General features: G+C 42.7%; 1 protein-coding gene across 4 annotated transcripts in view; it reads left to right on the forward strand.

Annotated features, from left to right (window-relative positions):
• The first annotated feature begins 4,416 nt into the window (after positions 1 to 4,416).
• GABRB1 (gamma-aminobutyric acid type A receptor subunit beta1) overlaps positions 4,417 to 14,839 on the forward strand; it is a 133,020-nt gene continuing 122,597 nt past the window's right edge. For all 4 annotated transcript variants that reach the window (XR_008576768.1, XR_008576767.1, XR_008576766.1 and 1 more), the window contains exons 1-3: positions 4,417 to 4,569; positions 4,652 to 4,743; positions 4,835 to 4,902. Coding sequence is in view for 1 of the 4 variants with exons in the window: in XM_054823104.1 (XP_054679079.1) it covers positions 4,481 to 4,569; positions 4,652 to 4,743; positions 4,835 to 4,902 (249 nt within the window). In the remaining 3 variants the exon portion in view is untranslated. The remainder of the gene's footprint in view (positions 4,570 to 4,651; positions 4,744 to 4,834; positions 4,903 to 14,839) is intronic.

The following is a 14,839-nucleotide window of genomic DNA, read 5'->3' on the forward strand; positions in this document are numbered from 1 at the left end:
CATTACCTGCCTTTTCTCTAAGCACAAATACTAACCGGGTGTGGGTTTTACCTGCAAAGTTAGTCATTTCATAGTTCCTAGGTTTGACTTCATAGTTTTGAAACCCAACCATTTAGCTTAATTTTTACAAATCTGAAAATTTGATCTAAAATTTGGAATATATCTTATCAGTATAGTTAATGCAAAATGTCACCTGCTCAGTGCCAAGTAAGAAAAAATGTATACCTATCCTAATTCTCATTTTTTTTTAGCTGGGGTGTATACAGTATGAAAAGCCACACAGCCAAGCAATCAGCAGGGCACAGATGTCTGACAATGAAGAATCCGAAGATCCTGAGCTCGGTTTCCCATTCTGTTTTCTGTGCACACTGTTACACCGTAATGCAATTTTCCTAATTAATGCTGCTGCTCTCACACTTACCACCAGTCCTGCTTCTGCCCTGTGGCTGGTGTACCTGTTCCCACAATAGTTCTCCCCACTGACTGGAAAACTCCAAGTCCAGTTGGACACTTAGATTACGAGTATCCTGGGTCTGCAAGTCCCTATTTCCAATTACTCAAACCAGTCAGTATTACAAATATTAGCATTTTCAATCATCACCTCCACATACAAAGTGCACAGTGTGAGGCACACAGCTCTCCTTCTGTTTTGAGCAGAATCACAAAGACACACCTTCCCTCATTCTACATTTAAGAAAGCACAACATATCACTAGAGGTTGCAGTCACCACTTTTGCAATTTTTTTTGTCTCCTAGTTTCATTAAAAGTTGTGGTCTTCCTTCCTACAGATCTTATCCAGTGAGAAACAGGAATAATTTCCCTTTTTTCAGTGATCTTGCATTCTTTTTAATTAGCCAACATTGTCTGAGCAGGACATTATCTTTGTACTGTGTGCACTTTCTGATTCCAAATCAAAATGAGCATGGCAAAAAAGATCTTTAATAAACTGGAAGCATTTCTTTGTGTAAAAAAAAAAAAAGGCTCCCCACTGAAAGTTTATGCATAATGAAGGTGAAAAATGAACATGCAACTGGTGCGGGATGGTTTTATGAATCATGCTTTGCCATTGTATTATTTGTCTTGCTTCTAGGAAGCATTCGACATGCCTCAGAATATGAAAAAAAAAAAGAAGTCATGGCTACTATGTTAGAACTAGTGGATTTCAACTGTTTTAGTTTACTAGTGTTTATATATGCTACTAACACAGCCTAGAAAACATTTTTTTAAAATGTTATTTACAAGACGTATGGCTATCTCATAGACCCTATAAATATTAAACCCAGCACAGAAATGAGTGGGAAAGGAATTTGGCATTATCGTTAGCAATGGCTTAAAGAAAAGAGCTTATTGAACAATAGATGAGAAAATAACCATAAGAAAAGGCCGTAAGAGCAGAAATTGAAGCCACCACAGAAGTCTGTTTTTCTTTAAAAATATTGCAAACTAGTGGCAAAAGTCTCTCAATTAGCCTCCTAGACTTTTAGGCACTAAGCAGCCTGATTTCCAAAGGTGCAAAGCAGTGCATCTATTTACATGCGTAAATTCTGGGGTGCTCAGCAAATTCCAAGATGCTCAAAAGCCACGTTGGGCACCCATCAGGTTTCACTCAGCCTGAGTGAGTAAACCCCACCACAGTGGGTGAAAAGACACACTGCTGTATTTTGAATCAAGTTTATTGACTGCAGAAGAAGCTGCAGTTTGAATCACGTTTGTAAATCAGACTACCAGATGCCTCGTCACCTGTAAAAGCTTTTAGAAAATGTTCGTGAACAACAGTGATAATACCTGGGCTTTGAAAGCTAGCCTCTTTGCCACAGTCACTCATTGTGGACATCACCTGTTCTTTGTAAAAGACGTCGTTGAAGAGATGCCGAAAGCAAGAATTATACGCCAAGGAGTATTTTTATCAAAATTAGGACAAGATTCTTCCACATTGGTGGCCCGGAAAAGCATGCTATACTTTCCTAGAAACATATCTTCTGCAAAGAAAGCGGAACTTCAAATTCTTAAACTTCAGATAAAACTACTGTGCATTTCAGTTGGTAACACATGGGAGCTCTCTCACATGAAATCCTGCTATTAATAATTTATCTTTTCCAGTCCTGGACACAATGAAAGACAGGTCCCAGACGTGTTCCCACACCATGGGGCAAAAAGGATCCTTCTCACCACCCCTGCTGTGGCAATGTAATGCCATGCACCTCCTCCTTTGTGTGGTTATTAAAAATACCGTATCAGCCTCTTTGTTCCCAAGTCCCGGCTACTGAGGGATCTTTTCAGTATTGTCTCCACATGGTGGGATATTTGCAGTTGTTTCAAGACCCCAGGTTAGAGCCCCAATGTCCCCAGTGATCAAGCTGAACAAAATGGAGTTGAATTTCCTTAGCATGCCACCTTTGGGAAACAGTCGACAGCTCAGTAGCCTTATTTTTGGGATGCTCAGTGGAGGAAGCTCGATGCTGGTCTGCAGAAGCCAGGACAGCTCAGCAGGCAGAGCTCTCGGTGGCACCGGCTTGCCGAGGAGAACATCCTTGTCCTCCCTGCAAGTCCACTGGTTAGGCTGAGGCATCCCTAATGGCAGGAGACCTGTAGGGCAGGGTCTTAGCTCATGCCTTTTCCAACCAGATGATAAGCTCCAGAAATGCACCTAAAACATTTCAACCACTAATGGGCATTCAGTCCAGGGACCGGACTACTGCTAGTCCGAACTAAAGCTGCCCTGAAATGTAGAGAACGAAGAATACACATAGAATAAACCTCTGCACTTATGCCTTAAGACAGATTTTGGCAAGCCATAGAGACCAGTGGTCTCACTTTCATATAGGCATATGACTTTCACATGGCTTATGACAAATCTAAAATTATCTACAGAATATAATCTGCACACCATCAAGAAGTAAAACAGGACTCTATCGTCTCATGGAAAATTCTCATTCAGTGCTTCAGAGGACCAGGTAGCCCTATTATGGCTATGTCTGATAAAACTCTGAATAAAAAGATACCTTTTGGTAGACTTCTATGAGCAGGAATTTTTTTTTTAAAAGTGCTATATCCCAGCCGCACCAATTATAATTGAACACTATTAAAATTTACTAGTAATTAGTACACAATTGGTAAATTTTAAAAGCTCTTTCCAATGCTAAAAGCTCTTTTGCAATGCCAAAGTACCATCGAGTTGAGCTGGGGGATCACATTTTTCAGCAGCTAAGGACTAAAATAGGAGGAAAAGAAAGATACGTCTGATATTAAAGTCCCCAAAGCCAATTGAAAATATTTATTATACTGTTATAAACCATCAATAATTATTTTCATAAACTTGTACTGCCATGGTTACAGAGAGTAGCTGTGAGGGTGAAAGACTCCTGCGGTAATCTCTCAGGAAGTGTGCTGTGCTCCTTCTCCAAGAGTGACAAATTTGCATAGAAATATGCATTTTTTTAAATGTTCAAAATCATCACTAAAATTTGTGTCACAAACTACCTGTTTCAATATTCCTGCATTTTACAAATATCGTGGCATATTTCAACCATGAAAGCATCACCAAAAGTCTGCTATTTCTCAGAAACAATTCTCCACAACACTGTAGGAGCCTCAAAACCATCAAATACCTATCCCAAGGTCAGTGCACAGCACTATATAGTGCACGGATGAGGGGGCTGAATTTGAAAGGGATAAATGTTATCTCTGCTGAGCTACTGGTGCAGGGAAATAGAGCAGCACCGGCAAAGTCATAAATTGTTCACAGGGCTCCAATTAGTCAGCGTGTAATATTGCTCAGAAGAGCTCAGGCAAAGTTAGAGCATCAATTCATTCTTTTAAAAAAAACCCAAAATCCCCTTCTAAACGCAAGATCAATTACTTTGGTTGAAAAATAGCAACTAAAAATCTGTTGCGGTGTCCTGCAGATGCCGCAGCGGGTACTTCTGCGGGCCAGCGCCAGCCGCGACCCCGCTCAGGAGCAGCACGATGGCTGGGTGCGTAGTTAAGCCTTCGCTGCCGGGCGATGTACTATGTGCACCAAACCGTGCAATTTCCTTCGGATTTGCCGATTCCCTTGTACGTTATCTTTAACATCAGAGCCTATCAGTGTGAATTTTCACACACAAGTGCGCTCAACAATTATTTGTTTCCTCCTGACGAGAAGTTCGCGCCCCGGGGCGGGCGGGGAGGCGACACCCGGCCCCGGCGGCCCCTCACAGCAGCCCGGGGGCTCTCGGCCCCGCTCTGCCCAGCCAGCCGCTTGGCTTCGCCGCCCGCTGCTGCAGGGCCGCCCCGCCGCCGGCACCTGTTGCCGCGCCATCTCCCTCAGCCCCTCCGCAGCGGGCCGGGCTCCGCTCCGGTCGGGCACAGGTGCTTCCCGGGGGCCGCGGCGCCCTGCTCCGCGCATGCGTGGTGCTGTGGGGAATTGTTGCACCGCTCCGCACGAAGTTGCATTCCGCGGCTCTTCCCCCGCGAGGCGGCGGCGCGGCCGCGTCCGGGATGGGGGGGGCGGCCGCGGCGGCGAGGCGGGGCGGCCCGCGGGCTCTGTCGCTGCCGCTGGTGCTGGCCGTGGCGTGCGCGGCGCGCAGGTGAGCGCCGCGGGGCCGCGGAAGGACGCGGGCGTGGGGCCGCCCGGCTGCCTCCCTAACCCGCCTGTGCTCCTTCCCGCAGCGCCGACGGGCCCAGCAACATGTCCTACGTGAAGGAGACGGTGGACAGGCTGCTCCACGGCTACGACATCCGCCTCCGGCCCGACTTCGGAGGTGAGGCGCCCGCGCTCCCCCGACCCGCGCTCCATCTCTCCCGGGCACTCCCGTCCCCGCGGGCTAACGCCTCCTCCCGCTCCCCGCGCAGGTCCGCCCGTGGATGTGGGCATGCGGATAGAGATCGCCAGCATCGACGTGGTCTCGGAAGTCAACATGGTGAGTGACCCGCGGGCCGGGCCGGGCCAGAGGGCGCTGCCGCCGACTCGCCGCCGCGGCCGGCCGGCGCGATGGAACTCCCCCCGCTCCACAGCGCCGCCTGCCGGCCGCGCCGCAGAACTCCGCGCCGCTCCTCAGGTGCGGAGTCAGGCAGCGCCCCGCGGGCAGAGCTCGTCCGGTCGGCAGCACCAGCCCCGCGGGGACCGGCTGGGACCTGCCGGGTGCCCGGCTGCAGAGGGGACTGCCTCCCGAGCGAGAGCAAATGTTATAACATAGCCGAGCACCTCGCTCCCGGTTGTTGAGGTAATGTTTGCATGCCTGAACTGACACTCCAGATGTGCTCCCTGCCTCCATCAAAATACCTACTACAAGTTTGAGGTTGGTTCTGCTTGTACTGGTCTGCCCTTTGCATAGTCAACAGCTGTCTTCGGAAGTGTTGGAGTTTCTTGAGCTGTAGCAGCAGATGGGCAGACGTGCATTTTATATGTTAAATGATTTAAAAAGTTAGAGACTTCACTTTGCAAGCTAGTGGCATTGAGTAAAAGGTGCAAAACCAAAATGGAGCTTCTAGAAAACGCTCTTTCTTGTAGAAGGAAAAATCCCCACCATTGCAGATCAAGTACATAAGGACGTTGCCTATCCAGCTATCAAAATCAGAAAAGTCTCCTAGCTACAGGTGTGAAACATACTGCATTTGATTTCAGTTCTGCTGCTGGAAGGAATGCTAATAGGCATGCAGGCTGAAGGAGCAAAAATGTGTCTGTATAGTGCTTGCCTTGTTTGACAGCCTTTTCCCAGAAGAAAGTGAAAAATCAGTTACAAGTTTGAACATTTTACAAAATCTTGTTGGATTAGTATGCACCGTGGGCATTTCGCTCTCTCTTTTCTTATGTTTGCTCTCATCTCAGATGCTTTCTTTCCATAGGGGAGCACCTATTTAGTTAAAAGAAGCTAGAAACCTTGCATTTCTGTCCTGATAAGCAGTTTATTTCACTCAAAAAAGGTGGTATTTGCCCATCTGAAGTAGTTTACTCAAGAGTGGAGATTTTTTCCTTGGTATATTAGTTAATAGTTGTCATTAAAGCAATCTCTTCAGAGATTGTTTTCATTTTCATGTTTAGTTTTTTCTTTTCTTTTTTATATATACACAGTTCTTGTGTGTGTTTATATATAGATAGATATTCCTATATATACACACAGTTTGTATGTAACTGTTACATTTGCTTATGAATATGCTTGGCAGAATGGAGAGGAAAGGAGATTTGTCACATTGTGTGCAGCATACCAGGCTCTGCAGAGTGCTAATACCACACAAAGACAACCTGGAGCTCCTGCTGTTTCTGTTGCTGTACTGTACTTTCAGGGAGGACATGGTAGGGACTCTTCAGATGAGGCAGAGGAAACAGAACATAGACCATGTCAACATAGTGAAAGAACAAATCTACTCCAACTCCAAACTGTTCTACTGGGACTGCTGCTTCTACAAAGTGGTACACCCTTGGAAAGCCAAACACGGCAAACACCATCACCAAAATACCTGCTCTAAAAGGTTCAGAACTTACCTTGTAAAGTCTCAACACCAGAAATCCTGTTAATTTCGAGGGGAGTGGATGTGACAGTTTCCAGTGGCAATGTCATGGGGCATTGCATTGCACCACAGCATTTCTGCTTAGCTTTGGTGGATCTAACATGCAGCTTCCTCCTCTATTCCAACCCTTGCACAGCCCCTGGGAAAACTGTAATTTGAACTTTATGATTTTTAATTGAGGAAAGTTATGTGCTAGATGGATTCTTTGACTAATCTCCATTGCTAGAGGGGCAGCTCAACTAAAGACTGATCAAAAAAGTAAGAAGATGTTTTCATTTCATAAAATGCCACATCTTTCACAGTGGAAGGAAGCAGCCATTCCCAGATATAGCAAATAGCCTGCTTCTTAAGGCAAAATGTGGAAAAACAATCTCCATTCTGAATCGGTCTGAAAGGGCCGTTCCCATATCACAAGTGCTTATCTATACACACCCATGTCTAGAGTGTTCTTTGTTGCAAAGTCTTTATTGTGTTGCTAGAGACTATTCATGTTGTCTATTGTCTTAGACAATGATCAGTAATTTCAGCCATGAATGCAGAAAAGAGGGGAGTGATATCTCATCTTAAGAAAAATTGTATTACCTAGTAAAATAATGCTTTATTCTAGAACTTTTTCTGAGAATCACAGCCTTGAAATGCTTAATGTTGCAGCCAACGGTGAATCATTCAGTTTCTCTCCTTTCCTTTGAAACTGTTGTCTTGAAGATTATTTTTTTCTTTGTTTAGTAAGAGCTACCATTCTGTGGCTTCAGAGCCAGAAATATTTACCAGAAGATGGTAGTTTATAGCTTCTGTTGTCTACAGGGCAGTTTTGATGCTCAAGGACACTGGTAACATGAGCAGAGAGGGCAACATTGACATCGTGTGAGCTCCTCCTGGCAAGGGAGTCTGGTTGGAGTCCACCAGAGCTCTGTTCAGTCTCACCCTAGCAGTAATGGAGGGAGTTGTCTCATCCCTTGGCTCTCCTCAGGCACAGGGAATCTTATTTCCGGAATGACAGAAGCAGCTATTCCAAATCCTGGTACCCACAGGCAGGGTTGAATTTTCTATTCCAGTTTCAGTGCTTAAATAAGAGTAAAGATTTAAAAAAAAGAAAACAAACCACAAAAAACCCCAACAAAACCATCTCTAGGCTATGAAGGAGATGTACCCCTTTAGTGCATTAGCTGAGACTTTGTCATGGCTGTAGTCTGTCTGCCAGGTCAACAGGCTGATGTATATGTCCAAGTAAATCCAATCCTCAGGTAAAAAGTTGAAATATAGACAACAGAACTATTGAGAATTCTGTGAACACCATCAGTAATAACTCTCTGCTCAAGCAGCTTGTCTAGTTGTAGTGGCTTCTTCAAATACACTAAACTGTTGTGAAACAGTTAATGAATCGAGACTTGCACAGCCTTGAAGTCAACCTTTCTGCTATTTCACCTGAGTGCTCGGTCCTCATCTGTTCAGCTCTTTAAACTGCATTGTTTTATAGCTGCTTGGTAGTTCAGTAATACTGTAGGGAGCTGCCATAGCAACTTTTACAGAAGACTTAATCGAAGCACTCATTCTCATGACTCTCCCATTTGTCATCAGATATGTTGTCATATATTGATTTTTGCAGGTAATAAGCTAAAGAGCTTGTCATACATCAAACAAGCAGGAGAAGTAGAATGTAAAAGTCCTAATGACCATTGCCTGGTTCTAACCATACTTTCTCCCTAATATACTATGCGATAAGTTTTAATCTGTTACCATCAGATTTTCGCATCCTTGCTACAGTAACTGGAAACATTCCCTTCCAAAGGTACAAGATGACCCTTCGCTTTGTCTCAGTTAATGACTTTGGCTACCTTCCATCCATAACAGAGTTCCTTTAGAAGTATATCAGACATTTGCATTTTATAAAGAGTTCATTAAGAACCATGCTACAACTAAATCTATTAAGCTGCTGTGACATGAATTGTCTGGTTTACTCTGGTACCTTTACACGGTTAACAGAAGGTGCTGCTTGTACATCAAGTAAAAACACTGATAGCATGATTCATGGTAACTACCTTCAAGGCAAGCAAACAAATAGCATATTGCTATATCTGCTAGGAAACAGTCAAGAAGTAGCTGGACTCTGTGAAAAAAATTCACATGCAGTACATGACAACTTTCTGTAAAAAGAGAAGGTGTCAAACCTTTATAATAGGGAAAAGATAGCTGTACATGTTCTAAAGTTTTGAAAACCAGTGTGCATGATAAAGACTCTTTTATAGAACAGTTAAGAGACACCAAAAAGAAAAAAAAAATGCACCCATTATTTTATATTGGGAACACTGTACCTGACCTACCATACTGATTTTACACTGATGATGAAGATTTGGTTTGTATGATAGCAGATTGAAGGTTTTGTGTCCCAGCAAAAAGAGGGTAAAGAAAACATGGAAAGAATGTTTCATCATTCTTTGACAGAAGAAATATAATTCAGCTTCTGTATACCCAAAGTCACTTTTACTCAAGGCTTTTACATTTATCTCATCTCCCAAATAAGCCAAAAGTCTTGCAGAGAGGCAGGATCTCATCTGTTGCCTACTGCTCAAAAGTCACTACCTGGTTCTCAAGATTGCTTCTTAAGTAGTCTGTCTTTTATGCTGTCAACATCCCGACCTGTTGGATAACATCTTTTTGCCCTGGAAAGAATTTAATTTATCTTAAACCACTCACTTTTTGTGTCCTTTTGGGAAAACTGATAATTTAATAAGCCAGCTGTATAGATTTTTTTCTTTTCATCCATTTCACTTGATACCGCACTCTCATATTCCATCTCGATCTTTCTAGCCTGTGTGATTATACATAAGAAATTAGACACCGAGACAGCCATTATCTTCTGGTGCATCTTTGACATCATGGCTTATGCTGAATGATGAAGTCATGTGTTTGCAGCACAGAGTAGACCTGCGTGTCATGTTTGATCCCTCACTCTGTCATGACTACAGATTGTCATTGGTTTGGAGAATGAAGCGTCTCTCACAGTACTTACAGCTCCACTGCCCATATTGTCACACATCCTTTTCTACTACACTTACTTAGCTTTCCCTGGAAGCAATATAGTATTTATCTTTTTTCTTGCTTTAGGGCTGCTCCCAGGCCTCCTGCTGAAACATTAGCTTACATTAGAAACTGAATCCAAGAGAAATGCATTTTCCAATATACTATAAGTTTACAGATATATTACTTTAGAGGCTTATAAACAATTCTGTGTCTGAAGGCTCGACTGTATTAGTTCAGAGCATCCTACTTTGTTCAGTTTGGGTAGTGAACAGTTCTGCAAGTGTGGAAAACTGAAAAACAAACTTGTGTTCTCCCCCCAAAATGATCTCTATAAATAATCATCTTGATCTCCAGAGTGTGTCTTTCTGTGATACTTCATGCTTTTTCTGTTTGGTCTTCCACAGAGTCATTTCCCACATGTCAGTGTTGATGTATTTTACTTGTTTTAGGATCTGCACAGGTTTGCTGTGTTTGTTGTTTATCATCAGTCTAAGGGCTCAATTTCCTTCAAAAAATGACAGAAATCAACAGAATATGTTCCAGACAGTCTGAACATCAGAACCAAGCCAAATGAATAAGCAGTTTTTATCTGAGTAAATATCACTCTGCAGGTTGAAACAAAGGATTAGAGTTTTGTTCAGTTGTATAAACAGCAGTAAAGAAGGACATCTGTGTTCAGAGCTGCATGAAGAGCAGCACAGCCAGTGGGTTGAGGGAACTGATTATCTGTACTTAAGACTTGCTAGACCACACCTAGGTACTGCATCCAGTTCTGGGTTCTGTCCCACCCCCAGCCAGTACAAGAAAGATGTTGAACAAAAGCAAGTTCAGTGGAGAGCCACCCAGCCGATCGTGGCTGGAGCACTTGCTCTGTGAGGAGAGGCTCTGGGACCGGGGCTTGTTAGGCCTGGAAAGAGATGGCTTCAGAGGCAGCTTCCCAGGACCTGTGAAAAGGTTAGGGAGAAAATGCAACTAGGCTCTTCACAGAGGAACGTCGTGGGAGGACAAGAGATGACAGACATGAAGGGAAACAAAAGAGATTTAGACTGGATGTTAGGAAGAGGATATTGTACCCTTTGAGGACAGTCCAGGAGAGAAGCAGGATGCCCAGGGAGGTTGTACAGTCTCCATCCTTGGTGGTCTGCAAGACCTGACTGGATCAAGCTATGAGCAACCTGGTCTGACTTCATAGCTGAATTTTTCTGTTTTATAAAATAATAATCAGTTAACGTATTCAGGAGGCAGAACTCCCCTTAACATTAATAAACATTCACCAATAGTCAGCTGTGCCTACTTTCAAGAGTTCCAGGATGATCAAACAAGATGAACTTGACTATATATACCTCTGTATTATACATATATATATACACACACACACAAAAAAAAAAAGTTTTCAAATTTGCCTGTAAATCCAAGGCAAGGATATAGATGCCTCCAGGGCCTAGAAGAACAGAAGGGCTTCCCCTTACTTTAGGGCTGATGCCAGTCCAGGTGGCTGTGGCATTCTAGGTGTTAGTCAAGAGAAGCTAAATGTGCGGGTTTAAACACTAAGGCTGGGTAAGGCTTAGAACCAAGGCACTGAAAGTTTGCCCATTAATCCTGGCACGGTAGTGCTCATGCATTGGACCCCAATTTTAGGAACGGTAGAGAGACTTTGATGTATGGGTGAAGGTTATCTTAAAGCACTTTTTGCAGGCTGAGGGAGGCTTGAGCTGTGTTTATAGACATAGCCAGAGTTTCACATGTCATCCTGTTCTTTCTCCCTGTCTGGATAAAGCATCTGAGAATTTAGCTTGGTGGCTGTTGTGAATCTTAATGTAGGAAACAAACTCTACACTAGGGAACCAAATCAGCATTATGAACCCCATCTCATACCTCTTTGCATCACAGCAGCTAAGTCTCATTTTTTGTAATCTCCAATCTGGCTCCTGGCAAACTAAAAACTCAAGCTCCTTCAGCTCAGCCAGTGAGGCAACAGAAGCGATCAGGGTAGTCACAATGATAATAAATGCAGATCCTTGATCTAAATATATTTGCCTGAAGATGTTCATACAGATTAAACTGATTTTTAAAAAAGACATAAAACTCAATAATTATTAATGAAAATTTGCTTAGCCGTAGTGCAGAAGAAGAAAGGAGAATTACTTTTTTGTTATGTAGCAACTCTCTTGAAGAGCATGAAGTACACGCAAAACCACTTGAATATTAATAAGAATGTTCAGCAACTGATTTTATTTTTTTCCAGTAAATATGGAAAAAACTAATCAAGTAATAATACATAAAGGTCAGATCATTTCATCACTGTCTATTCCAAACGAGTAATTATATTAAAGAGTGAAATATGGAATGAATGTAGAAATAGGCAGCTTGAGGTTAAAGGACTGGGTCACTGTTATTAGATGTTTTGTTGGGTTATTTTTCATTTGACTACATGAATAAGCAGTTCTTCAACAAAATTAACAAGTGGGCAAAAAGGATAAAGCAATAACTTAAATGTTTTATATGATCCAGAAAATGGATAGATCTTAATTTTTCAAAAGTTAAACTAACCTGAGACCAGCTTCAGGGTTGATACAAGCTTGTCATGGTTTAACCCAGACAGCAGCTAAAACAACCACACAGCCGTTCGCTTACTCCTCACCCCCACTGGGATGGGGGAGAGAATTGAAAAGGAAAAAAAAAAAAAAAGTAAAACTCTTGGGTTGAAATAAAGACAGTTTAATAGAACAAAAAAAGGAAGAGAATAATAATAGTGATAAAAGAATGTACAAAACAAATGATGAACAGCACAATTTCTCACCACCCAGAGCCGATGCTCAGCTAGTTCCCAAGGTGCCCTGCCTCCCAGCTAACCCCTCATTATATACTGAGCATGACGTCATATGGTATGGAATATCCCTTTGGCCATTTTGGGTCAGCCGCCCTGGCTGTGGCCCCTCCCAGCTTCTTGGGTGCCCCTCACTTTCTTGTTGGCAGGGCAGTATAAGAAGCTGAAAAGTCCTTGACTGCTTGGCAACAACTAAAGCATCAGTGTGTTATCGACATTATTCTCATCCTAAATCCAAAACACAGCACTATACCAGCTGCTAGGCAGAAAATTAACTCTATCCTTGCCAAAACCAGGATAAAGCTATATTCCAAATGTTCTTTTTCAGCCTGATAGGCATAATACTTCCCTGATTTCAAGGTTTAAACAAACTAGCTATGAATGCCCTTCATAGAAAAGATGTGATTCTTTTATCTAATGTTAAATTCAGTTTCCCACAAGGACAACTCTCCTGACTCCCTCAATTGTTTCTCTTTCCAGCCACTGCAGGTGGCTTACCCTCACTTTCCAGCTTTCCTCAAGAGCTGATAAGCTCAGTTCTGACCTGTGTACTTCATCTTTTAGCCCAGATTTTACACCTGACACCACCGGGCATCCTGACATATCTGCAGTCCAACCAGATAGTATAGCCTGTGCAGACTTTACATTTCTGAAGACAAGAAGTAAAGCGGTCACACTTCCTATTTGTTTAAAACATATTCCAGGAATGCAACAGAATGGCACAAGATAACAAAGGACAGAAAATTACTAGTCAGTTGAATTTTTAACATAATTTTTTTGGTAAGCTGCTTCTTACCTTCTTGTTTCTCCTGAGCATAGAGCAGAGAAAAAAAAAACAACAAAAAAACCCAAACCCAAAACAACTGCAAGTCTGAAATATGATGGTATTACTGTGATGAACTGTCAAAAATCTCTTCCACTGGAGTGAGCAAGCGATCACCTGGAAAGGAAAGGGCCACACGTTTTCTTAATCATGCCCTAAAACACTTCTCAGCCAGGTCTAGTTCCTGAAATCTACAGTTCATCGTATCATAGTGGTGAGCAGTGGTGCATATGAAATGGAAGGAATAACACTCTCCCCATGTTTAGCGGAAACTTCAGCACTGAGTTTGAGGTCTCTAGGATTTCACTAAATAAGGGGTATACCTGCAGCGAGGTATGCCTTTCAGTCATGTGGGTGAGAAAATCCAAGGTTTTCCCAGCACTACCTGTTTTGTGCACCCACATTAAATACCACAGCTGTGCTGTGACCTCTGGAAACTTCCAGCTTGTGGTCTGTTAGCGTGCACAAACCCCACAGTTCAGTGACACAAGCTTTTTGAAACATTCAGGGTACCAAATGATTAATAATGGAACGATTCACACAAAAGATTCATTCCCCAAAATTAACCACCTTCTAATACGAGAAAAATAAATCCATAAAATTAAATTTTAAGTTCTTCCAGGAACCTGAAAGATGTTTCTTTTCTTGTGTGTGTGCAGGACAGGGCAAGGGCTTTAATTGAAAGCCTGAGTTTTCATTTTCCCCAATTGCATTGCCTTTTTACTTCTGATTCTGGAAAGGAGAGAATATTAGAATCTTCCAAATTAAGCATACACTTCAAGTGTCAGCAGAACTTTGTGATTTTTTTCTTTAGTCAGCTTTACTGTGTACTCTATTGCCTGGAAAGTATTCCTCAACTCCTTTAGGCTGTATTCATAAATTCTCTACCAACTGCAGGTCAGTACAGACCTGGAGCTGAAGCTGCGCAGCCAAGAGAGAGGAACAGTCCCACCACCAGTTCGCCCCGAGGTGGGACAAGATCCCAGCCTCGGGGGACGAACAGTAACAAGCTCCAAAGCTAGCACCCAAAAGACTTCTTGTTCCTCTTCACAGGATGCCAGGTACTCTGGGACAACAGCTGAAACTGTTAAATCAGACCCAGAGATTGCCATCACTCAGAAGTATCCCCAGCTGATGTGTTTTGTTGATCGCTGTATTCCAAACAGCAGCTGCCTGGAAGAGTTCTCTGGGGTGTCTCATCTCCCATCTGTCTAACTGTGCTGTATTTTAAAGCATCAGTAAGGCCTGAAAAAAACAACTATAAGGGCTTCTAGCAGGTGATGAAAGAGTCCAAGATGGCTACCAGAAAGATTGTATACTTCAATTCTCTTTGGGAGTCCTTTTTTTCTTCTAGAAAAATAATTCAGGATCTTAAGGCACACACTTCCATGCTTGTAGAATTCCTCTTTCCTCACATACAATACCGCCTGTAATGCTGACAGTGCTCCAAAAAGCATATTAAAAAGAAATTATTTCCACCCCAAAGGCTAAACTACTGCAAATATGTTCACAGTGAAATTGGTAGTAGCAGTCACTGAATAATCTAGCAGAATAACACCAGATAATGCAGTTTGTTCAATTCTTTCTTTAAGCAATAGCTCTGTATTAAGATTTACATGGGCTGGAGAAGGTAGATTAGATTTCTTTTTCTAGATTTCAAGATTAAAAGGTTGCTTTT

This window comes from Grus americana, chromosome 4 (genome assembly GCF_028858705.1).
Source record: "Grus americana isolate bGruAme1 chromosome 4, bGruAme1.mat, whole genome shotgun sequence".
NCBI lineage: Eukaryota > Metazoa > Chordata > Aves > Gruiformes > Gruidae > Grus > Grus americana.